Here is a 24,977-nt window from a genome sequence, read left to right on the forward strand (position 1 = left end):
CTCCTCTCCACACATCAGAACTGCTGGAAGAGATGGGTAGATGCCTAGCACCCGGCGCTTGCTCACTCAGTGCCTCGAGTCAATTTGGATGCATGGTGTGGCTATCGGGCAGGGTAGCACTGCCCCGTGGATTTCTGAGACTTTAAGCCTTTACAGTAGAACACCCGATCATGGAGCACGTGGTGGTTTCAAACTGCAAACCTTTGTGGATCTCAGCCCAAAGCATAGTAACCACCCGGCCCCCAGGTGCTCAGTAAAAGTGTCTTTCCAGCTTTCCCTCTCCTTCCAGGTTGGGGAAACAGGAAAGCAGGGGCAAAATAGCATTCTAAGGGGGCACGCCTTCCCCGGACATCAGCTGCCTCCAGGACTGCGTGCTCTGCACAGCTCTAGCAGAGGGCTCCTCCCTCCCCTGGGGAAACCCCCCTTCAGAATACAAAAGCTCTTTAGAAGAGCCCCCCCCCCACCCCACCAGCCTCCCTGGAGATCTTGGTGACCCGCTGGTCAGAGTAGAAATGCGTCCATGGAGTTTCTCTTTTCTTTCCCAGTGGTTGCAGTTTTGGTGAGTAGTCACGCGGCTTTCTTCAGAAGCACACCTAGGTGAACTGCCAACCTGTTAGCAGCGGAGTGTGTTCTCTATTTGCCCCACCGAGGGTCTCCAGAATGGGCACTGTGGACCCCATACCAATGTGCCCCCCCCTGCCCCAGAAGGAATCAGGAGGTGACTTTAGCCAGTCATAGGGGCCAGGCCTGGCTGTCGTACCCCATCTACCCCTATCCCCCACCCCCCTACACCCCCACAAATATTTCAGGCTTTCAGTTCCTTAATTAGTCGTGTTATGAGCTTTTATTTCAAAAGCACATTTAATACAAGTATAGTTTTGCAGATACAAGCTTTCACTTTGTATTCTACAAAAGTCTTTGAATATTATTCTCTTTACAAAATGGAGCCTTACAAAAATACTGACAATTTAATGTTTGTTTTTTTATACAGTTTTTCTCTAGTTGCAGTTATTTCTGTCATTGTAAAACAATGCCTACCACAGAACTATGATATTTTAGTTGATATTAAACAAACCAAAAAAAAGAGGAACTCGATGCTTTTTTAAGCAGCTAATAATGTAAATAACACAGGTCGAGACACAGTTTATGATCATAGTGGATATAGCTAAAATTGTTTCAGAAATATTTTACATAGTTAACTTTTAATGTTTTATACATTATTTATATAATATTTATATATAAAAATCATAGCTTGCTATAGTTGAAATGAAAGGACGGATGTGCATGTGGTTACATTTAGCCCTTTGAAAGGTTTGCATCCAAGATCTGAAAGCATATCTCCCTTCCTCCATTCCTCAGAGGTTCAGCAGTAGGAGTTCCCACGTGCTACCCAGAGTTCCCGTGTACTTGCTGGGAAGGATGAGGAAAGCTCTCTTCGCAGATTTCACCCACGTGTTCTGCCCAGCAGAACCTACCAAGAACTGCCCTAGAGATCAACCCCAAGACAATAGTGCTTTTACACAGCCTAGCAAGCACAGCCCCTGCAAGGACTCCAGGCAGCTCCTTCAGCTGCCAGGGCCACCTCACAGGGGGGGAGTTCTTCAGGGCCCCTCTGGCTCCTTCTGACAAACCATTGGTTTGGTTTCACTCTGCCCCCTGCACTCCCCCACCTTCAGTACAGGCCACTTCCCCTCAGAGGGCCCTGGGCCCGGCCTTTGCACATCCGCAGACCCTTGCAGGACAATTCGGCAGGCACACAGCGAGGATGGGCAGGGAGGAGGCAGTCACCGAAGCCTAACCGTTCCTAAGAGTACGCAAGCGCCCCGGTGCAAGGCCCAGGCAGAAGGCAAACAGGGCGCCTTCTGAAATTGTGCTATTTGTGAAATTCACGCGTCCACAAAGAGTCTCCTAATCGCCTACGTGAGGGACTGGCTACTGTCCTGTGGGCTGGCTAAGTGATAAGGCTCCAGGTCGGGGAGTTTGGAGTCGGGATAATTCCATTGAGCAAGAGAGCTCTTTCCTTTTATCTTAAAAACAAACAAACAAAAACCCCCAAGAAAGGAACTTCTTGAACCAAAATCACAGTAAAGAGAAAAGTGGGGTGGGCAGAGAGACCGGAGGGGCACCCCCACCCCCTCCCTGCTCAATGGTTATTTTCTTGGGTCATTGCTACCTCTGGCTTTCCTCCCCGGCCTGGGGCTCCTTGGGCCACAAAGGTGACCCCCAGACACGACTTGAACCTTGGTAGTGTTTGTTCCAGAACAAGCCATGTTCACTGGAACATGAACACTTGAGCCAACGGCACACATCCAGGATTCCGGCACTTGGTGTTAGTTCCACACAGGTGAACAACTACCTATTTGGGAAGGCCACAAAGTAAGACTCTTTTTTCGTTCTTTCTTTTTAAAATCAGTCAGGCAAAAAAGAAGAAGAAGAGGAGGAAAAGTTTTTGTGTTTTTGTTTTTCTCCCTACATTCTACTGTCTGATGAGATTGGAGAGCAGCAAGGAATTGCTGTCAGCAGTCACTTTTCAGAAACGGCTGGAGAGGCGGGCGGCTCCTACACCATGTTATGGCGATTGTTTCTGTCAATGATGTCCACAGGCGAGAGGATCTCCTTCCTGATGGTGGGGGACGGCAGCGACAGAGGCGTCTTGCTCCTGAAGAGGTCAGACACGAAGAAAACCTAGGGGTGCAAATCAGAGGTACAGATCAGTAAGGGGCACCGGGGGACTGGACACATGCAAAGACAAAGTGCCTCTCACAGGAGCCCGAGCTCCCCAAACAGAGGGGCTCCACGTGACAGATCTACCAACTGAGGCGGGATGCAGGGAGCGTGCAGCTCAACGTGTCCTGCACACACGGGGACACCGGGGACAGAGAAGGGGGGGCGCATGACCCAGGCTGCACAGCAGCCGTGGGACTAGAACCCCACTCCCCGTGCGCTGTTCCGTAGCAGCTCCCCCACATCCTTATTTCTCAGGGCGAACGAATAGCAAAGAAACAGAAGTTCTTAAACAAAGGAAGCCAGCCCTCATTAGTCACAATCAGTTATCCATTTTCTCTTTCCTCATAAAGGAACCGAGAGTGTAAACACCCCCTCCCTGCCACACACACACACACACACACACACACACACAAATTAGCCAGTGTGAATTCATATCAGTAGGAGTTAGAATAAGGAAGAGGTAGTGGCCACTTGTTACCGACAATCCCATGATACCACCACTTTGGATGGCGGTCAAGAAGCTAGGGTCCGCTTGCTGAGGAGTCAGTAACTATGGCTCATTCATTCTCCAGCCCCTCCTCCTCCTGGGCATGTGACCTCACGGACTCTTTCACAAATCATTAAGAAACATTTATTGAACTCTCACTTGCAAAGGTATAAAGGTGCCTCAGGCCTCGATGGTGCTCAGTGGCTGTCTGAGGAAGATCAAGGACTTGGAGAGTTGCGAAAGCAAGATACACGCGCTGTTACTGGACGGCGAAACAAACACACCACCTTCCCATCTGTCAACTGTCTCCTTACGTGACACTGCACATGTACAATGATAGTTTAAAAAAATCTGGTATCCAACTATTTCTCTCACGAGCAGTGTGCATCTCGCAGTATCGAGTGAGAAGTGAGAGGTGAGCCTGACGCTGGCTGCGATAGTCAAGGTCATGTGCCGACTCACGAATAGCCTGGGCTGTGCTTCTTTGTGGTTTGGCGGTTATGGAGTGATGTCCTGGCCCCCGCCTGCATTTTTGTCTCCGAGAAAAGGGGTTTCAATCAGTGCTTCCACCCCTGGAGCTCACGTGCACATAACCCAGACCAACAGCACGTTCCATCGGAGCCACGAGAGACACGTCTTCAGGCTGCTCCCTCTGCCGAGGACAGGGGTTTGCACACCACGAACACCTCCTTCTTCAACTCTTTACAATCTCCATGCACTGGCTTCGCTCCCAATTTAGCTTTCTCAGCTCACGGCCACCGTATATTAGGGTTTCATCTTCCCAATGGCAAGGTATTAATATAAAGAGGAAAGGCAATCATGTACTTAAGAAGACCCAGAACAGGGTGCGTGCGGTCCACAGGCCAGTGAAAGGTATTCCTGTCTCTAATACTCTGAGTCGCAGAGTGAGCCATGCTCCTGAGTCACCTAAGCGGTGCCTGCCAATCTTTCTTCCAAGAGAAGAAGCTTCCTGAAGGGCCAGCCTTGACCCACAAACAACATTGGACATTGGGCTCTGGCCACAACAGGGGCTCAGTAAATGTTTGCTCTTTAATTTCTAAACTACTGGGTAGCAAACACTCTTGCCTTGGATATTCTGGGCACAGAGAACCCCTGCGGACTTCAAGGGCAACCACATGCTCCCACGCCGCATGCACTCACCCCTGCAGCAAGAGTCTAGTTTTTAATGTGTTCTACTTACTTTTTAATTGAGATTTTCCCATTATTCTTGTTAGTTTAAAAAAATATATTTATGTATGAAATCTAACATAGGCAAATCTATATAGTAACTGGATTAATGTTTTTTTGTGAGTATGGCAGGGGAGATTGGGGGTGGAATGGAGAGCTAATAATGATGTGTAGGAGAGATTGATATAAATGATCTAAAACTGATGGTAGTGATGAGTGTACAAATCTGCTTGATGCAATTGAACTATTGAATCTTTATGTGAATATATGCCTGTAAACTGCTGAAATAAAATGAAATTAGGAAAGGTGTTAAAAACGGAAAGAAATGCTGAGTCCAGTCCAGTAGACTCCCCCTTTAAGCAGTTTTTGTCGTCAGCATAGCTTGAGGTTACATGAACACTTCTACTACGATCCTGCCTGACTCAAAGAGGGCTCAGTTTTCCCAATGCTGGAGCCGCAGAACGAGAAAAAGCGAAAACTTCTTAGCTTAGAGCAATTTCATTTCCTGCCAAAGATGGTCTCCACCCAGCAAGAAAGCCCAGAGGCCCAGGCGGGGAAGGGTCCATACACATTAAGTAGTTCTCTTAGATCTCAGACATAAACCTACTCCCAGGCCACAGTCAGGCTCCACACATCTCCTCTGCTGCTTGGAAGAACACGTTAGGGAGTAAATACAGACTCGGAAAACGAGAAATCTTTTACTCCCAGTGCCAAGATGTGGTCTAAGTGACACAGTCCAGAGCATTTGTCTTCAGTTCAATATCTCCAATCCTTTGCATTGTATGATTTACTTTTTGGGGAAATGAATGAATGCGACCAGTAAAGAGCTGTGGAGTACCTGCTCTATGCTGAGCCCTGAGAGTAAAATGTATTTCAGACAGACCTCTGCCTTCCAGAAGCTCACAGCCAGGGAGGGAGGGAACCTGGTAGATAGGCAGCGACCGTAGAATGCTTTAGGGAATGCAACACAAGGAAGCTGGGGAGTTGAAGAACCACCGAGAAAGGAGCCTTGGTGGTGTACTGGCTATGCGTTGGGCTGTGACCCACAAGAACCACCGAAAAGGTAGCATCTCCCCAAACTGAAGGAAGGGTGTTGGGCCGTAGGAGGCTTTTCCCCCAAAGGAGGTATAGTTGAGCCTAGCTTTGAAGGCTACGGAGTTAGGCGGGTGGTGATGGCCAGGAATGTAGCTGGCGGCAAAGAAGGCAAGCACAGCGCGGGCCGGGCGGGGAACACCCCGCGCAGTTCCGTGAGGCTAGAACGGCCAGGGCCCGACTTAGCCTTCTGCGGAACAGGTAAGACGTCCAGAGCTTCTCTGCTTGGCTCGAGGGGCCGTTGTCAAGGCTGACGCAGGGAAGTGTATCTTCTGGGGAAAAGGTACATTAGCTCAGGGTGGGAGGGAGACGCTGTTGTTACTACGTGCGGAGTCGGGCGCTCGACAGGCGCACGTGTGAGGAGCAGAACTGCCTCCGTTGGGCTTTCCCGGCTGGCATCTTTAAGGGGAGGAGCCCGCCACACGTGGTGGTCAAGCGCTGGCTGCAATCGATCCCGCCGTGGGGTCTCTGGGCAAGACAGTCTGCTGCTGCAAATGTTCGTGCCGTGGAAACCCTATGGGGGGCTTCGGCCACGTTGGAGAGGCTCGCTGTGAGTCAGGAGCAACCCAATCACAACGCATCTGCTTTATTCAGTTGGTTTGATCGTTACAGGAGCCGATCGCTGCCAGGCCTTTCTTCCACAGTTTCAAACCACCAGCCTTTCAGTGAGCAGCCAAGCGCTTAACCGCTGTGCCACTAGGGCTACTTTGGAACACAGAGGAGGTGGGAAAGGGTGCAGCTGGCCCGAAGGCAGCGAGCCAAGCAGGCCGCTCTGACAGAGCCTGGGGAGAGAAGGAGTCCGGAACTACAGGAGACAAAGGAGAGGAGATGAATTTTGAGATGTGGGTACAATAGTGGAGATGTACGTGTGTGGGCAGGAGCGTGGCAAGAGGGAATACTGCTCTTTTTGATCCTGTGCTTAACTCTGGAGATCTATGCATTTGTTATCGTAAAACTTAGCGTTTAAGAAACTACAGTGGAAGATAAGTCAGCTTTCCTCCGCCTTCCAATATTTTGGGCTTCCCTTGCTCATGTGTCGGGGGAGGAATCCTGGCCTCCTGAGGCAGCCTGGCAGGCTGGACTGTGCTCTGGGGACAGTGCGATCTGATTTCCCTCAGACGCTCAGCTAACGTTGCCTTCCTCCCAAGAGCAAGATTAGCCGCTAACAGGGCAAGCTGGGGCAGAGAGCCCCACGCGTTCACTGGGAGCAATTGGCCCGACAAACGTGACCATTATTCTGACTCCAGCCCATTGCTTCGCCAGCTTCCACTTCGTAATCCAACACACCCAGCAGTGGTAAGGAAGACTTGGCTTTAAATCCAAAGCTCACCATTTCCAGCAACATACCTAAATGGGGGACACACTCGCTGCTCAGAGAGTCACCTTAAGGACCGAGGACCTAAACCGACGGCCAACGAGCAGCAGTGCTTGATGCCTGGCGAGAGGTTAGTGAATCAGTCATTTCCGCTGACTTGTGTGCTCTCGGCGCAAACTGCAAAAGAGCAAGGCAAACTGCCCACGAGAATCACTTCTACTCCCCGCCTTAACACTGAACGGGAAGAAGCAAATGAACTAAAATCACAAGGAGTGAGAAGAAAAGGCACCCGGACTGGGGGCCTGCCCGAGCGTCGAGAGCCTGTGTCCGTGAAAGTCGTGTGCTGATGGGCGTTTCCCACAGGACAGACAGAATCCACTGCAGACGTCCTATAGTTTCTGGGGTTACTCTGGGGGAAGGAATCAGCACAACCAAGAAGGAAGATGCTAGGCTCCTCGGAAAAGACACAGTCCAGTCTTGCTGGCGAGGAAATCAGAAGCCTGGTTAGTAGCCAGGTTTCCACTTCCCTTGCTGCGAATGGCAGCGCCAGCATGTTCCAGGGCCATTCCATCCAGGGAAGGTTACAACACAACACTGTCCCCTCACTGTTTCTGGAGCCCCAGAGGGAGCCCAGAGGGAGCTCCTCGGAGATCTGGATCGTACCCTTACGTAAGCCCCCCCTGAGCTTAGCTGCTCGCACAGAGAAGCTACGTAAGAAAGCAAGAGAATGACACGATCTTAGAACCAGAAGGAATCAGAGAGACGGTCTGTCCTAATAGTTCCCAAAGTGCTGTCCCCAAGCAATCTGCTTCGAAACCACCTTGGTGTCTCCTGCAAGAGGGGATTCCTAGGCGCCCCTCCCCACCGCCCCATCTACTGTTAGCATAGCTTGCTGTCTGCAATCCCGCAAACACCGGAGGTATTTGGGATGCAGGCTAATGTTGAGATAAGCACGGGAGAGTTTATAGAGATAAACAGATGGGCTTAACTCCCAGATCTGCCACTTAATGACTGTGTGTCTTGGGCAGGCCTTCCTAGCTTTATTTCTAAACCGGGCATCATGCTAGCTTTTAACGCCCCTATCTTCCCTCCTTGGTGCCCATTCTGAACGTTGAATGGCCTTTCTCACAGCACTGGGCTATAGGCATCCGTGCCAAATGCTTTCCGTGCCGTGCCATGCTTCCCTACCAGACTGTGAGCTACTCACGGGCATGAATTGTGCTGACTCATCACTGTAACCCAGAGCCCAGCAATTGCAGCCCGCCGCGCTGGAGGACGGACGGAGCTGAGCGCTCCTCTGTGCTTTCTTGGCCTTGTAGTGACTTCCATGCTCCGCAAGGCAAACCATCGTCTGGTCCCGAGGGAAGATGGGGGAGAAAGCCTGGGGCTCTGACTCACTCAGGCCGCCCTGGGTAGCGTCAGAGCTGGCTAAAGAAGAGCCATCTCTGGCAACCCTGTCTTTTGACTAAGTGGGCGTTACCCGATTGTGTCCATTACTTTTGACCTCACTAAAGGGCTTCCACAGCTTTTGGCAATGGGGGGTTGCCAGCTGTCCGTGTCAAGGGATTTCCAGGCGTGGCCGAACGGGAATAGAATACGTGGGAAAGAATGTCACTCCGGGAGTCAGGCAACAGGATCGAGCCCCCAAATTGCTATTGCTGAGGCGCTCAGGCTGAGTCACACCCTCGTCACGTCTTGACCTCATAGCAAATGAAGCATTGTATAATCTGAGAGATGATGGGCCTGCCCTGTTATGTGTGGACAAATGTTATAAAAAAAAAACTACCGAAAGGCTTACAAGAACTACTGTATGTGAACACGCTTTGTACCTATCGAAAGGCTGTGAGAATCGCCACCTAGTTAGCGTCACACAGGACCGCCGTCATTCCATTCCCGACAGTCCTACGAAACGAAGAACGGGGAGGCGGAGGGAACGCACGAGGGGAGGTTGCTAGCAGTTCTGACTAAGGGAAGAAAGCGTGGGGGCACTGTGGGTAGGTGCTGGCCTACTAACCCCAAGGTGGGCAGTTCAATCCCCTCAGGAGTTCCATGGGTGAAAGACAGGCCATCTGCCCCTGAGAAGTGGGGTAGTCTTGGAAACCCTGCATAGGCCTGACTTGAGAGCAGTGAGTTTGGCTTTGCCAACCAGCCTTACAAAATGATCCACTCCTGAGCTGGCAAGAAGGAAGACTTCTGAAGGAGAGAAGACACACAGGGCTGACACATCTGAATATGGGTGTTGGGGGGTGGGGGTGGTAAGGGGAACATGCAGGGGTGTGGAGCTCCATTCAGCAGAAGCCGGGGTCATGAATGCAGGTCCACATGTTGACAGAACTTGGGGTTGGTACCACTCCCAGAAACCCTATCATTTTGAAACAGAAAGAGACAAAAAAGAGGGGAGGCTACTATTTATTGAGGTTGCCTGTTTAACCTAACCTAACTGCCATTGGGTGGAGGCCGACTCACAGTGACCCTACAGGACAGGGTAGAACTGCCCCTGTGTGTTTCTGAAATGGTAACTCTTTGACAGGAGAAGAAAGACTGGTCTGTCTCCTCCCATTTCCGTCCTTAGGGCCATAAAACACGCCACGATCTCTATAGCTTTGCTTCTTTGCTCATGCTGTTCCTTCTATCTTACCTTTTGTACTTTATTGTTAGCGTTCACTGATCTTTCAAGCACCGCCTTTCCAGTCCAATGCGCCTGAGCATGAATGATGGTCTGTCTCCCTGGTGTCCCCACTCTCTCCAGGAGAGTCTCTCATCTCTGCTGCTGTGGCACTCAGTCTCTTGCTCTTGTTTGTTTACATGTTGGTTTCCATTAGCTTAATGTTTTTTAAACTACAGGTCACAAATGACTAAAGCAAGTTTAAAGGTTAACAAGTTTAAAGAAAATACCAAAATGTATGGGGGGGAGTGGGGAGGGAGAGGAAAAATGAGCTGATACCAAGAGCTCAAGTAGAAAGCAAATGTTTTGTGAATGAGGATGGCAATACATGTACAAATGTGCTTGACACAATGGATGGATGGATGGATTATGCTAAGAGTTGTACAAGCCCCCAATAAACCAATTTTTAAAAATTTAAATACATAAAAAACACCCAAATATATAACCACATATGCATCATTTTGTGAAATATTTGTTACAGGTATGTGTGCATGCCTTTGCTGGCTTACAATGCAAAATTTCTTTCTTCTGATGAATGAACTGTGGCCAAGTCACTGAAAGCCAGTGCTGTAAGCTCTTCAAGAATCCTGTACTTAGGTAGCTCCTGATCCTTCAAGCCAATCATAGCAATACACACATGACACACATCCAATGAATGGTGGCATGTACCAAGCCCTGTGCAACTCTTATTTCATCAACCTCCAACCCCCCAATCATGTCAGGGATTACCACTCCTACTTCACGGTGAACTGCCTGAGATGCGTACCTGGCAAGTGGCAGGAACTCAGTTTCCTTTCTGAATCTCTGTCGCACCACCCGCCTCATCCTTCTCATGTGCAGACCGGGGACAGAGTCCTTTGCAAACTGCAGAGTGCTGCAGAGATGAGGTCACCATGCCCTGGGGGCCACAGCCGACCTTGGCCTTCCCTTCCTTCTCATTCCATGTCCCCTTTGTGGCACTGATGCCCACCTGAGCCCAGGAGCCTGGAGGGCAGGGTTCGTCTCAGAGCTGAATGAGCCAAGGGCTAGGCTTTCCAAGGCTGGGGAGAGCTGAGGGTCATGCCGCTCATTCTCCGGTGCAGCAACGGTAGATGGGGGGGCTTCCGAAGTTTTGTAGAAAATGGATGAAAAGAGAATGGGATTTTCCTGGGAACGTTTAGAGGCCCCCTTGTAAGCTCGGTGGCAAAAATGGGAGTCTCCCAAGCTCAAGGTAAAGGACATTCCAAATTCCAGGTCCAAACCAAGCATGTTGGGAGCTTATCGTGTTAGCCCTTTCGTGGCGGGACAGGACAGAAATCAAGACACTGGGAGTTGATTCCAACAATTCCATTCATTGGATGTGTGTCTTTGCGCATGTCGTACTTTCTCTGCCTCGGTTTCCTCCTGGGGAGGGGCGGTGGGCACCACAGGACACTTCTTCACACTCTCATGCCGCTGCTTTGGTCTCAGGGTCACCTCCCTGGGGCACAGACAAAGAATACCCTTGCCCTGCCCTACATCCTGGAGCGAGGCCGGCGCACACACAGAGCGGCCGCTCCCTGCGGCACGCCCCGGGAAGAGGAAAACCAGGAAGGTCTCCGCTGTGTGTTTACGAAATCCACCAGCAGCTGCTTCCTTTGCCGAGCCCACAGCCATGGCGGCCTGGCCCTGGCCTGACCCCTCTCAGGGCCCCATAATTTGCCATCTGTTAGAGGGGTCAGGGAGGAGGCGACCAGCGATGCAAGTTGTCACCAGACAGGAAATGAACTGATGTCTGTCCCTTCATCTGAGTCCCTGAATTAGTCCAGCGGGCGGGTATGTGACAGTAGCCATCTCGTCTTTGGTCGGAGTGACTGCGTGCGTATTTGGGAGGGAGACTAGGAGGGGCAGGATCTACCTGTGTTCGCGTCTATTTCTGTGGTTCTGAGGGTTTCTGAGAGAGAGGAAGAGAATAAGCAATGAGTATTTATGTATCTGGATATGTGTCCATCCACCTCTGAGCTGTACTCAGCAATATACTGTGTGTGCATGTGTTCCTATACACCCGGGTGAAGGTGTACCCCTCCATTCCATGTGCGGGCCTATCTCCCCCCAAGCGCAGGTACCTCTGTGTTCCATGGTCTTCCCTCTCTGGACAGGGCTCGACCAGTGAGCAATGAGGAAGGAAATCCGACCCCTTCCAGTTGGCCGGAATGTTTGGTCGGGACAAACCTGCTGGCTATGACAGGCCCGCCTCTCAGCAGAGCGAGGTCAAAGTTCTTGGCTGTCACACAGCCTGTTACCCAAGGCTCTGCCATGTCTGAACCAACACCTCAGAGTCAGGTACTGCTCCCACTGGGGTATGCGTCATGGCCTCCAAGGAAGGGCATCTTCACGGGCCTTGCAGGGAGGCAGCCCACTGAGAAGACAGCCCCCTGCTCAGTTACTGCAGTCAGCGGGGCCTCAGCAGAATCTCCAAGATCAAGTCACAGATGAGGAAACTAGGCTGGGGGGGTGGTGCAGGGGGGGGAGAGAGTGTCTTGCCTGAGACCACAAGCGAATTCATCATTCAGTCCTTAAGCAATGCTTATCAAGGACCTATTGTCTGTCAGCTGATGTGCTAGGCGCTGGGAATGACTAACCAGAGGTTAAGCCATGGATTATGCCATTTAAGCACCCAGAATCTAGACACAGGAGCGTGCAGTTGTGACAGAACAACAGCTGTGGTGAGGCAAAGTGCAAAGGACCATGGGAATGTTGGAGGGAAGTTAGGTAACTCTGTATCCAGGGACTGTCGTCTCCACCCTCCACCAGTCTCCCTCCCTCCCTTCAGTGTCTACATCCTAATCTCTGGAAGCTGTGAACAGGTCACCACAAGGGATTTTGCCAAGGTAATTAAATTACAGATCATGAAATGGGGAGATTAAGTTGGATTATCTGGGGAGGTCTATTGTAACCCCAAGGGTCTTTAGAAGAGCCAAGTAGGAGGGTCAGAGTCACAGAGGGGATGTGAGGAAAGCGCAGAGGACTGAGAACGAGGGAGATTTAAAGATGATCCCCTGCTGGGAAGAAGGAAGGGGCTGGCCATGCGCCATGGAGTGTAGACGGTCCCTTCCTGGTAGATGGCGTAGAGTTGGTTGGCTAAAGGGAACTCCACATGTGCAGAGGAGGTCTGGCCCATGGGGTTTTCAAGATTGTGACCTTGCAGAAGTAGATCGCAGTAGGCTGTCTTTCCAGGCTGCTCGGGGTGGGTCGTGCCACCCAGGGACTCCCAGATGATCTTTAGGAACTAGAAAAGGCAAGGATTCTGCCCGATTCTGCAGAAGGGACATGGCCCCACCAACACCTTTACTGCAATCCATGGGGATGAGACCCACTTCAGACTCCTGTCCCTCCAGAACCGTAAGAAAATAAATCTGTGTCGCTTTGAAGTCACTAGAATCGGTGGTAACTTGTTACTGCAGCCAGAGGACATGAATCCCAGTTTCATCAGAGATGAGATGACATGGGAGCTTCACTCCGGAAAGTGGACCAGCAGGGAAGGAGACCACTTTGTATGACAAAGAGCTCAAGGGCGCAGCACCACTGAGTCAAAGCCAACTCATCTGGACCCCAAAGGACCTACTAGAACTGCCCCGTAGGTTGCCAAGACAACAGCTATTCATCACAGAAAGCCTCAGACTGCTGTGAACACATCCAGAAGCGTGGTTTGCCTGCGGGGTGGGGCTTACAGGAAGCTTGGTCTTGGAGACCTTGGTGAGTGTCGGGCTGCTTGGTGTCAACTGGCTTCCCTACCGTCTCTCTGTGTGGCCTTCTTCCCCGGTTTGCTCATTAATGAAATGGAGACCGTAGACACTGGGGAGTCTCGAACACAGGGTCTACAGAGGACTCCAGAAGATGGCCCCTGCTAAGTGCTCACAGCGAGCGAACGTCATGGTGGGCCCACGACCAGCCTCCATCGATACTGCCGCTGCGCTTGGTGGTGAGAGGGGCCACCATGGCACTCCGGCTCAGTGCTACACAACACAGTGGAACGCCGCCCAGTCTGGCGCCTTCCTCGCAACTGTCCTCATGTCTGAGCCCACTGCTGCAGCCACTGTGTCCACCCAGCTAGTCGAGGACCTTCCCAGCGTGCTGCCCATCTACTTCACCACGCCCGATGTCCTTCTCAAGGGACTGGTCTCTCCTGGCAACACGACCACAATACGTGAGGTGAAATCTTTCCATTCTGGCTGTACTTCTTTCAACACAGAGTTCTTTGCTCTTCTGGTAATCCACGGACACCGTCGTTCCAATACATCAATATTTCTTCAGTCTTCCTTATTCAATATCCAAGTGTCTTTTGGGTATGAGGCAACTGAAAACACTGTGGCTTGGATCGGGTCTACCGTAGCCCTAAAAGTAACCTCCTTTTTAAGAGGCCTTGTATAGCAGATTTATCCAATGTAAGGTATCCTTTGATTGCTGCTTCCATGAGCATTGATTGTGGATTCGAGCAAGACAAAATCCCTGACAACTCCTATCTTTTCTCAGTTTATCTCAATATTGGTCCAATTGTAAAGGTTTTGGTCTTCTTTACACTGAGTTGTAATCCATACCGAAGGCTGAGATTCTTGAAGTCCTCCTCCCTTTCAGCAAAGAAAGCTTGTGTCATCTGTATATTGCAGGCTGTTAATAAACCCCCTCCAATCCTGATGAAGCAGTCTTCTTCATATAATCCAGCTTCTCTGATGATTTGCTCAGCACATAGACTGAGTAAGTATGGTAAGAGGCTACAGCCCTGACCCACACAATGCTTATTTCTCTGCAATTGCCCCTTGGTTCCCCAGCTCTCCTCACGGAGACCTTAGCTACTGTCTTCCTCAGAATCCAAACCAGAACCACTGGATCTTGGGATATGATGATGGGAAAGGGCCCTTGGCCTGCCCCCTCCCCCCACTCTGAGCATTCCCAGACTCTTCCAGGGATCAAGCCACAGCTTCCAGGTACTTCCTCACCCTGGCCTTCTTGGATGGCTTCAATCACATGGTGGGTCAGTGCTGGGAGCCAAAGCCAGTCAGGACTACGAACTCTTACTGTGTGCTGGGCTGGGGGTCGGCACGAGAGGAAAAGTGATGGAAAAGCGACGACTGAGGAGAGAGAGCCATGCCCTCACATGATCACAGCCGGCAAGGCCGGGAAAGATCTCTATCACAACCCAAAGGAATGACAGTCTCGGCTCAAGAGGGGTGGGGTGCTCTAAGCAGCTGCCTGTGCTACCTACACCTCGCCTTAACTGAGCCTGCCTTCAGCGACACCGACTTCCCGCTTGGCAATGTATACGGGGCAAAGCTTGGGAACAGTTGTCTGCTAGCTCTTTGACCTGGGGTGACTTGAGTCATCTCTTTGAGCCTCTGCAGCCTCTTCTGCAACATGGCTCAAGTCAAGTGACTAAAAGGAGTCGCGGGGAAAGGATCTGAAGCAATGCCAGCAGTCAGCACTTACCCGACTGCTACTAAGTCTATTCTAACCCATAGTGACCCCACAGAGCAGAGTAGAATTGTCCCAGAGGGTTCCCAAGGCTATAAATCTTCCCAGAAGCAGAATGTCACATCTTTTGCCCAAAGAACAACCAGTGGGTTTGAACTGCAGACCTTTTAGTTACATAGCCAAATGCTTATTCCACCATGCCACCAGGGTCCTTAGCAGGCAGTAGGTGCTTTATAAAGGCCAGACCTGAAATCCTATCCTGTGCTATGGTTGGCCAGAGTCACACAGGTTAAAAGTTAGGTCCCTTTTAGGAGCAAAGCCTTAGCCCTCCCAGATACATTGTCCACTTGCACCTGGACAGGCTATAGGACATGAAAGAGGGGAGGCCAGGGGTTCTCCCACTGTGGAATTTTTCCATAGGGTTGCAGGCGGCTTCAATTAGGGCTGTGGTGCCAAGAAGGACAAATAAGTCCAAGGGCCATCCTCCTGCTGAGAGCAAAGCCCCCTGAGAGCATAGTCAGCAAAGGGTTACCCTTTGCTGCAAGCCCCCCTCCCCCACTGTCACCTTGAGTTAAAGGACCAGGCACTGGGAACAAGCTGCTCAGTGACAGCTGCTCTCATTAATGCTTTGCTCTCCCAAGTTTTTCTTATCTGGCCTTGTCTTTAAAAAATAGAAAAAGAAAAGACAGGGAGAAATAACAAAAGCTCTCCACGCAGCCAGTCTCTCAGGCTGGGAATTCCGTGGCAAGGCTAGCAAGCAGTTCCAGTGCTGCTACTTCCATGGCGCCCATTCAGATCACTCCAACGCTTTCTTCTGGACCATGGGACACTGTATCAGCACTGCCTGCTGCTTGTGGGATCACGCTGTACATGTTCCCACCACGGCCTGATGTGCAGCCTTATCCCATGGCCCCTGCCATGCAAGCAGCCAGACTAGGCTTTGCCTGAGTGCAAGGACCGTGTGCCTGGTTCATCCCCACATCTCTCCAAGAATGTTCCTTACAGGGTTCTCTAGAAAGATTTGATTAACTCGTTGATTCCAGGTTTTTGTTTATGAAGCAAGCATTTACTTTCCCTGAGCTAGCATCCCTGAGAGGCCTCAGGAAGACAGAGAACATCAGCGATGGTCCCAGCTCCCAAGAAACTTGAGTGTTGAAAGGAAGACCCACGCAAACAATCACACTAGAGAATGAACAGGGCTAAGACACAGGAGGAGTGGGGACAGGCTGCTACAGGGAGACCTGGGCTGCAGCAGCCAACCTCAGAAACCAGGGCAGTAAAGATTTCACAACTCTTCCTGATATGGTTGAGCTATTGAAGTGTACGCTCAGAGGGTGGAGTGTCACTAAAACGGTTTAAAGCAGAAATCAGGACAAGGCCAGGAGCTGGTGGAGAGCTCTCTGTTGTTTGTGAGTCTTACTACGAAGGAGCAAGCATCAGACTCGTAACCACGCAACAGGCAGCTGTGGTGCGGTAACATCTAGCCATCGCTGTGCTCTGAGATCCCTCCTGGGCTGAGAGTCTTGGAACAGGGCCCTGGGCTGGCCAACATCAGAGGGCATTTTCAGCTGTGTTTTCGGAATAAAGGTCCTCAAAAGTGGGGGGAAGCAGGGAAAGCAGAGAGGACTGGGGCCATGGACACGCCGGGGGAGGGATGCCTTGCCTTGCCCTCTCAGGAAGGCCAGGATAAAATATGCGAAGACTGTAGTGCAGCCAGTGGAAGTGCGTTCCACCGACTGCAGCCTGTCTGAAGTCGTCTCTGTGACCTGCTGAGCGGGGACCCGGCATCTCTAGCGAGTTTAGGGCCCCTTCAAGCGACCCACGAGGGCCAGGGGGAAAGGGCCGAGTTTCGCAAGAAGCTGAGTGCGAAATTCTACTCAATAGTATGAATCTGTTGAAGCTACATGTGAGCACCAGATGAGTCAGGAGTCCCGGAGCTGGGCAGTGAGCATACCCCGTGATGTGGGCAAGCCTCTTCCCCGCTCCCCCCTCCCTTTATTTCCTCATCTATAAAGAGGGGCAATTCCAAGACCCCGTGAGTCTGTGAACCAACTACGGTGGTGGATTTGCAGACTCTGCAAAGTTGCTGGAACATTTCCATTCCTTTTACTAAAGAGACCAGAGGGAAGAAGACTGAGTGCTTTCTGACTCTGGTCACTGAACCGGAAACATTTAACAAGCCAGTAGCCCAGGCCGAGCTACACCCTGAAGACAAGACGCTACTTACTATGCAGCAGGCCACCAGGGCTCCTTGGGCAAATCCTGCCAGGACATCACTGGGATGGTGCTTGTGGTCGGAGACTCGGGACAGTCCCGTGTAGAAGGCCATCATGATGAGGGTGAACTGCAGGAGGGGCCGGAGCAGGCGGGCACCTCGCCAGGTGAAGCGGGCCTGCAGGTAGAGCTGGAGAGGGGAGAGAGAGAGCAGACACTAAATTCACCTGCACGGTAACACCAGCCAGGGCCTGGCCTGTGCACACTGCAAGTCTGCTGAAGGACACTGTCAGGACCTCAGTGGTACCCTGTAGAAGGAGCGTTCAACTTGGACATGACCTCAAGGCGGTGGTTTCAAGTCTGAGCTTCAGTTCCTTTACGAAAACAGATGAAAAAAAAATAGAGCTTGCCTCCTGGGGAAGGTCAAGCAAGCTAATATGGATGCGTGGCCTCAACGGTACTTTGTGCCATTTTCAATCCCTGGATGAATGAGCTGGTACAGAACCTCACACCCTAAGGCTTCCAATGACTGAAACGGTGGAGGTATCACTGCCGGGCCTTTCTTCCCAGGCCCCTCGCAGTGGATTTGAACCTTTAGGGATTTTACTTGGGACCTACTAAGCATTTTAAAGTATATTACAGTTTCTTGGCGGGGACACTTTTCAAAAACAGTAACCATAGTTAGAAAACCTTTCTCTTGCTCTCTCTTTTATTTTTTTGCAACTGATGGCAACTCCCTTCGCCCCGTGCCCCTGCTGTGTTCAGCCCTGCGGATGATGCACGTACAGTCTCTGCATCACCTGCCTCGCGGAGCTGCCGTGGAATCCCCAACCCATGATACAGCGTGCAGGCGGTCAGCACCGTGCTCAGAGAGGGATGGGACTGCTACTTCACCACGACCCAGCTATGGGTCCTGAATGAGAATATAAGGAAACCCATACATGCACAGGGCGATGCCAGAGGGCTTTCAAATAAAATTGATAGACACTGAACTGGGTGGGGTAGAAGGTTAACCTGAAGAAAAAATGGAGGAGGGCGGGGAATCCACAACCAAACACCCCTGGCTGAAGCAAAGAAGTTGCAGTGACGTCAGCTAGGCATTGTCTCATTGGCGTTATCTTGCAGCAGTTTCCGTTCTAACCTCTGGGCACAACCTACTTCCAGGTTCCTGTGGGAACTTGAGGAATGAGGAGGAAGAGGCAAGTGGACAAGGGGAACTTCCGATGCCAAATCAAAGCGCCTGCAGAAGCTGGGTGAAAGGGGAACAGAGCACGGGGCGGGTCAGATGGCCTGCAGATAGACTGGCTCGGTGGCAAAGGCACGATTCTGCCCTTCCGGAGACAAATGGAGCCCCTTCCTCAGGGGAGGCCAGGCCTGGGGGAAAGAGTGGAAGGTCCCTCAGGCATCCAGTCTTGGCTGCATCGAGTGAGCCTATCGAACCGGATCGGCCACTCTTCGGGAAGCGATTTCAAAAAAGGCAGGCAACTTTATAATCGCGCAGCAATGATAGGAACATCAAACAGTGACACATAGAGGAGCGAGGGAGGTGGCTAGATGGTGTGTCTTGTTGGCTGTTACGTGAGTGACACACACTCAGCGCTCTTCTCAGATGTACACAGAACTAGTTAAAAATCTAACAGAGGAAAGCGAACCCTCATGCCTATAGAAATAGTAATTAATTTACCAAGATCTGCACAGGTCTTTCTGAGCTAAGGGACATAACGGACACTTTGTTTAAATACAGACACCAACTTTTTATTCAGGAGAACAACATCTAGGTTATAAATTAGGAGCTAATATGCAAACCCAGCGAGATTTTAAAGAACATCTTTCAAAGTGGGTGGAAGGAAAATTAGAGGGAAACATTTGGAGGGAAAACCTGAAAATACAAATCTATATTTTAACAGAGATCATGTCAAAGCCCAAAGCTGTGGGCAGAACCAGCAGGCAGGCAGAAAGCGGACAGAAAATGACCAGTGGGCCCTCCTCCACAGAGTAAATGGTTGAGGAATACAAGAAAACAAGTATATGGGCACTCAGGGGCGATGGAAGACGTTGGGAGGGCAGGGGTCAGTTAGCAAAGGGAAGGGACACTGGCCTTGAATCTGAGAGATGCATAGGTGTTGGCTGGAAGTTAAGAGGACACTGAGACACAGCCATGGAGTAAAGCCAGTAATGAAAGATCCCCAAAACCAGAAGCTCAGTCTAGTTGGACCAGCAGGTGTGTCTGAGGAGGTCATGAGAAAGCAGGCTGGAGAGGCAGGCAAGGAGGCTTTGGATGTCAACTAGAGATCCCAAAGTTCGTGCCAATGCTTACCTAGCAAGGTTCAAGGTTCTGAAAAGTCCTGTAGCTATAGACTCATTTGACCTGAGATCATTAGTTTCCTAGAACACACCTACCTATTGAATTGGGAAATGCTAAGCCACCATGAGAAATGAGCTGGGGGTTAGTACTCATTTCTGCTGAAGTTACTCCCAGAGCCTCCATTTTCTCCTCTGTAAATTAGGTTTCAAAGCCTCTGTCTTCCAGGGCCATGGTTAAGACTCGACGGTGTAGATCCAGCTCACTAAACTGCTGTCCTTGCCGAATCAAGCGCTTCTAACTCCTAGCAGGCTCAGAGCAGAACGCGCCCCCCCACCCCCCCACCCCCGCCCGGCTCGGTGACATCTTCGCAGTAGCGGACTGACGGGTCTTTCTTCCGCAGAACCACAGGGGCGGACTGAGCAGCCAGTCTCTGAGCAGTTTACCCAGAGCTCCTTGCTCAAGAGATCGATGAGTTTCCTTCGTAGCCTCTGTTTTCATTTGAGCCCCGTGGCCCCTGGAGCTGTAAAAAAAATCTTCCCTCACTGTACAAAGGTGTGGGTCCGCAGATAATGCTTTCACAAAACCCTACCCTGCTCCCCCACCCCCCTCAGCCCATGCGTGTCAGTCCAGGGCCTTTCAAGTCGCAGGGTGGAGCAGAGGAAGGGTGGGTTTCCAACCGGACAAGGCCCACATCTCCCCTTCCACTGACTCAGAGACTTAAGGCTGGGCTTTCATCAAAGAAAAAAATAAATACTGGAGAGGCGCTTGAGGCCAGAGGAAGAGGGCAGTCATGAGAATAGCTCCAGGAAGGGAGGGCTTGTGAATGAGCAGGGAGAGGGGCCATGGGAAAAGCAGCCAGGCAGCAGTCCGGTAGCTGGAAGCCTGTGCCCTTAGGCATCCGTGACCTGCAGTTCCTGCGCATGAGCCCTAGTGCACAGTGGTTACAGCTTGGGCTGCTAAGCACCAGGGGAGAGACGAGGGGTAGAGTGTTACCGTCTCGGACACCCACAGGAGTCGTTCGGTTCTGGGGTACAGGGTCCCTCGGAGGGAGCGACTTGAGAGTGTTTGAGAGTCTTGAGCTCTGAGAGTGCAGGGCTGCTCATGTTTGCCCCGCAGAGTGACTGCTGGGTTTCCGTCGCCTTTCGGTTAATTGGGCGATGAGGACGGGGTGAAGGGGAGCCGAACAAAATCCGAAAGCCGGATCGATTCACTTCTCCATCAGCAACCCCAGTCCTTTGTTTCCACTTCCTCATCCGTGCGCAGGCTCAGAGTCCAGAGCATCGGGGTCTGGCCTCACTTCTTCCCATCAGAGAAGTCCGTCCTGCGCTAAAGAAGATAACTAGATTGAACTCTCTTCTCTGCTCCCTCCCGGCTATACAGCCTGGACCAGCTGTTCTGCTGCTCTGGGTTTCTCGAGTCTCCTGTGTAAACTGGGAGATGTCTTCATTAAACACGTAGGGTTAGCATCTATGAAGCTCAAAACTCCTGGAAGGAATCAGGCATGCGCACAATGAACCAAGAACACCCTCTAAGTCCCTTTCTTGTACCAAGATTTTGCTTCCAATTGGGCAAATAAAACTGCTTGTGCTGGGTAGGATGAAGGTTACTACACAGCGGTCTGTTTGCCCCTGCAAAGAACATATCTGAAAGCCCCTGTCACACAGACCAGGCCCCGTAGATGTATTTCTCTTCTCCCCCATCGGCCTGCGCTTCAAAATGAGGAATTCCAACAAAACTTCCTTAGAGTTCTGACTGAGCTCCAGCCTGCTTCACTGGTCAGACGTGGTATGAGTCACGCACCGCCACTCTCTCTTCTTGCTAAGTCGTTTGTCTTCCATTCCGTGATTTGCATACTGGTGAAACAGGTCCGTACTGTCCTCTGGCTTCATTTCCATCGCTCCTGGGACAGCTCTGTTAAGCACGAGAAGGAGGCTTTTGTCCTCCCTTCTGTCCTTGCCTACCCTCTTCCTGGAAGCCAGTCCAGATCACTGGCACCTACTTTCTCTTTGCCGACTTCCTCCATGGCTCCCGTCCACGGGTTCACCTCCCGTCCATGGGTTCAGCTCCCCTCCACAGCTCACCTACAGAGTGCATGTACAACTAGGGCTTCCCTCTGGGGGGTTATTCAACGACGAAGTTAGTTCTACTTCAATACAAATACACATCACTTATGTCCAACGTCCATGCCATCTGGGGTCTTGGCAGTTTGCTCGTTTCTTCCCCATAAGGGTTTTAAAGGCCCCAGACCCTGACTCTCGAAGCACTGGGCCATGGGTGTGTGCATAAAGCAAGAAAATGAAGCAGGGGACAAGACTCGGGGCTTTGTCTGATGGGGGGAAGTGATGGGGGATGGGCTGCTCCTGAAGCTCAGGTGGGTGGAGCAGGGTGCACCCCATTCCCTCCCCACTTACTTCCCATCGCTTAGCTTAACTCCTTCTGGCCCAGCCACCACCATCTCCTCCAGCCTCCCTCCCCTCCAGTGGGCCATGAGCTTGCTGGAAGCGGATATACAGTTTTAATACAGCGTTCACATGGTGGCCAAGTCACATGGTGCCACAGAGCTGATAGTGGAGGTTAAGCAACACACACATGAAACTGGTCGCATAGAGCTTCAGGACCAGGGAAGGACATCCGCTTCTGCCTCCTGTCACTCTCTGGGTGAGGAGAAAAACAGCCTTTTGGGCTGAGCGCTGTTCTAGACACTGGACTAGGTAGGGGCTCCATGTGTTGGCATCTGCACTGGTCGGCGCCATCCAGCGAGGTCCCCTCCACGGTGCGCTTCAGGCAGGGGGAACATCAAGGCTAAAGGAGGCCTTAGTCACGGTACAATTGACACTGAGAAGCCTGGCCTCTTTCTACGACCAGGCTCCAGCCCCAGGAACAACCTGGCTCTCAGAGCCAATGACTGCTTTAGAGACCAAGCACTGCTCTTCTGGACTAAGCCTCTGGAGAAAAGAGGCCATTTGCGAGGTCGACATAGCTGCAGCAAGGAGCCCCGGTGGCTGTGGAGGAGGCTTTGGGCTGCTAACTATAAGGTGGACAAGTCCAGACGCACTAGCGGCTCCCTCGGGAAAAATAAAGCCCATGAAGATGCATGGTTCAGAACCCGTCTGTAGGGCCACTCTGAACTGACTTGAGGACAGTGAGTTGGGTGGTTGGGTTGGGTTGGCGTGGATTAACAGACAATTGTCAAGGATTTGACATGGAACATCAGGCACTTCTTACTCACCCACCACACACTTTCCTAAGTGACCACGCCCGAGGCACAACGATAAGCTTTTGTAGGGTTAAAGTAGAAGAACTGATTGTCTGAGGACTCCACCACAGAGGGAATGGCGGAACACCGAGTGACTGGCCTCTTCCTCTGTGTTCCAATCACTTAGCCCATCCCCAGGGAGCGATCTTATCTAATTCCAGTGCCTCTCTTGGTTTTCCATCTTTCTACAGACAATTGTGAGCTCTCTCCGTGGCCCCAGGTCCTCCAGCAGACTCTGGCACACAACAGGTTCTCAGACACTTCTTGGTCATGCACCGCGAGAATGACCACTCAGGCAACGAGCCGCTGCCTGTGTCTGTGCTCCCATCTCACGCACTGCCCTGGGATCAACCCCCACTCTCAGGGACCCTAGAGGACAGAGCAGAACTGCCCTTGTGGGTTCCGAACTGCTGGCCTCGTGGTTATCAGCCTAAGACCTAGTCAAGAAGCCAACAGGGCTCCCATCTGTGGACCCACAGAATTCAGAAATGCCAACTGGAGAAGAGGAAACGGAACAGGACACACAGTTTACCATTTGTGATAGGTGTATCTCATGCCTCTTCTATAGACACTGATGGGGCTGCTAGGTATGTAACAGGGCCGCAGGGATGCAACCTTTAATTCGCAGGTCTTGGTAGCCATGAGAAATGCCTGTGTTAGGGTTTATATGTATTACACTGTACTTTCTACCTAAATAGCTACCACATAACAGAAGTATGCTTCGGTTTATAGGCAGCAGCATCCAATCTCATGCATCATGGGTCTCTCGAGTGTTAAAGCCTTCCATCTCTGTTTAATTTTCTTTCCAAACATATATCTGTGAAGCGTATGATGGGTCCCAAACCCCGAACAACTGTCAGTGACAGCAGCAGCAAGAGACAAAGGAGAAGTTGTCTGTTTGAAAGTGAAACGAAAGTTTGTAAAAATATCAACTCCCCAACCCCCCTACGACTGTGCAAACTCAGTGAATGGTATGGATCATGATTCAGCAATAACCTAAAACAGAAGAAAAATTGCCCAGGCTATTAAAAGTCCGGCTGCCCTGCAAGCATCGAGGCTTATGAAAATGCGAGCGGGGCCCTATATCCAATCCGGTAAGACTGCTCACGGCCAAGCTCGAGACACAGCAAATCTCTCTTCGCAGGACGAGGCTGGCAGGCGCAAAGCATACTCGAGATGCTTGAAGCAAATGCAGGACCAGAGGAGGACAGGGTGCTCCCACAACCACCAAATCACGCCCTACTTCACAGCACATGTCACGAGGTTAATGAGACCTGACTGTGGACAGCGGAGGGATGGGTGGATGGAGGAAGAAGGTAGGAGGAACAAGAGGAAAAATACATTATGTAGCAGTTTATTCCTTTTGGCAAAAGCAATCTGGTTCCTAGCTTGGCGTTGCTATTTTATCCAACTCTCAGGATCTGTGGGAAGATGCTGCCTCGTGGCATGCCACACTCCACATGTTCAAGGGAGCCTCAGAGACTAACACCCAGCGGCTGGCAGTGCGGCGGTCAGAAGGCAGCCGTTTCCCTGTTTCCTTGGAACTCAACAGTCTCAGATGCAAAACTAGCTGTTAGAGAATACCAGTGAACTCGTCCATGCCTCAGGGAAGAGGTAGCAGATGTCTTCCTTAGGCTACACAGTCCTTACAGACCTCACAAGAGAACGATGGGGAAATGAACCAACAGAATGCTGATGGGAATGGAAAGATAGTGTGGGAATGCTGGAGAACCTGGGACTCATTTATTCATTAATATTTATTGTGCCCTCCCTCTGTATCACGTGCTGATTTGGAATGTGGAGGCACAGTTGTCATTAAGGAGGCAAAACCCACTCCCACCGCCATCCCCAACTGAACTTAGCTAGTTAGGGGAGACAAACAAGCGGATATAGAGAATTTCAGATAAATTAGGGAAACATAAGTTGCAAAATGGAATGGAGAGTAAAGGGGTGGGGTGTCATTTAACACAGGCCAGTTAAAGAAGACTTCTTTTAAATCCGTATCCGGAGTAGGTAAGAAGTAGCTGGGAGAAGCCCCATAGACGAGCACAAGCAGGCAAGGGATACTTCCCGCTAATATCCTGGCCCCGTTTCTGAGCTGTGCAGTAAAGACTGGAACTCATGATCCTCACAGCCTTTTCCCGCCTCAGATCTGCTCTCCAAGCCTGCCTCCTACCAACCATCAAAGTGGTTCTGGACTGAAGACCTACTTTTCCCAACCAAAGTATCTCTTCATCCCTGCACATAAGCAGTCTGACTAGTCTCCCCCATCGTCACAAGGCAAAGTCTACTGGAAGCCTG

General features: G+C 51.1%; 1 protein-coding gene across 1 annotated transcript in view; it reads right to left on the bottom strand.

Moving 5' to 3' along the window:
* Positions 1-825: 825 nt before the first annotated feature.
* PLPP3 (phospholipid phosphatase 3) overlaps positions 826-24,977 on the bottom strand; it is a 91,034-nt gene continuing 66,882 nt past the window's right edge. The window contains exons 5-6 of the mRNA XM_075556725.1: positions 17,129-17,305; positions 826-2,685 (exon numbers count right to left, since the gene is read on the bottom strand). Coding sequence (XP_075412840.1) covers positions 2,560-2,685; positions 17,129-17,305 — 303 coding nt within the window. The 3' untranslated portion in view covers positions 826-2,559. The remainder of the gene's footprint in view (positions 2,686-17,128; positions 17,306-24,977) is intronic.

This window comes from Tenrec ecaudatus, chromosome 1 (assembly GCF_050624435.1).
Source record: "Tenrec ecaudatus isolate mTenEca1 chromosome 1, mTenEca1.hap1, whole genome shotgun sequence".
NCBI classification, from domain to species: Eukaryota; Metazoa; Chordata; class Mammalia; order Afrosoricida; family Tenrecidae; genus Tenrec; species Tenrec ecaudatus.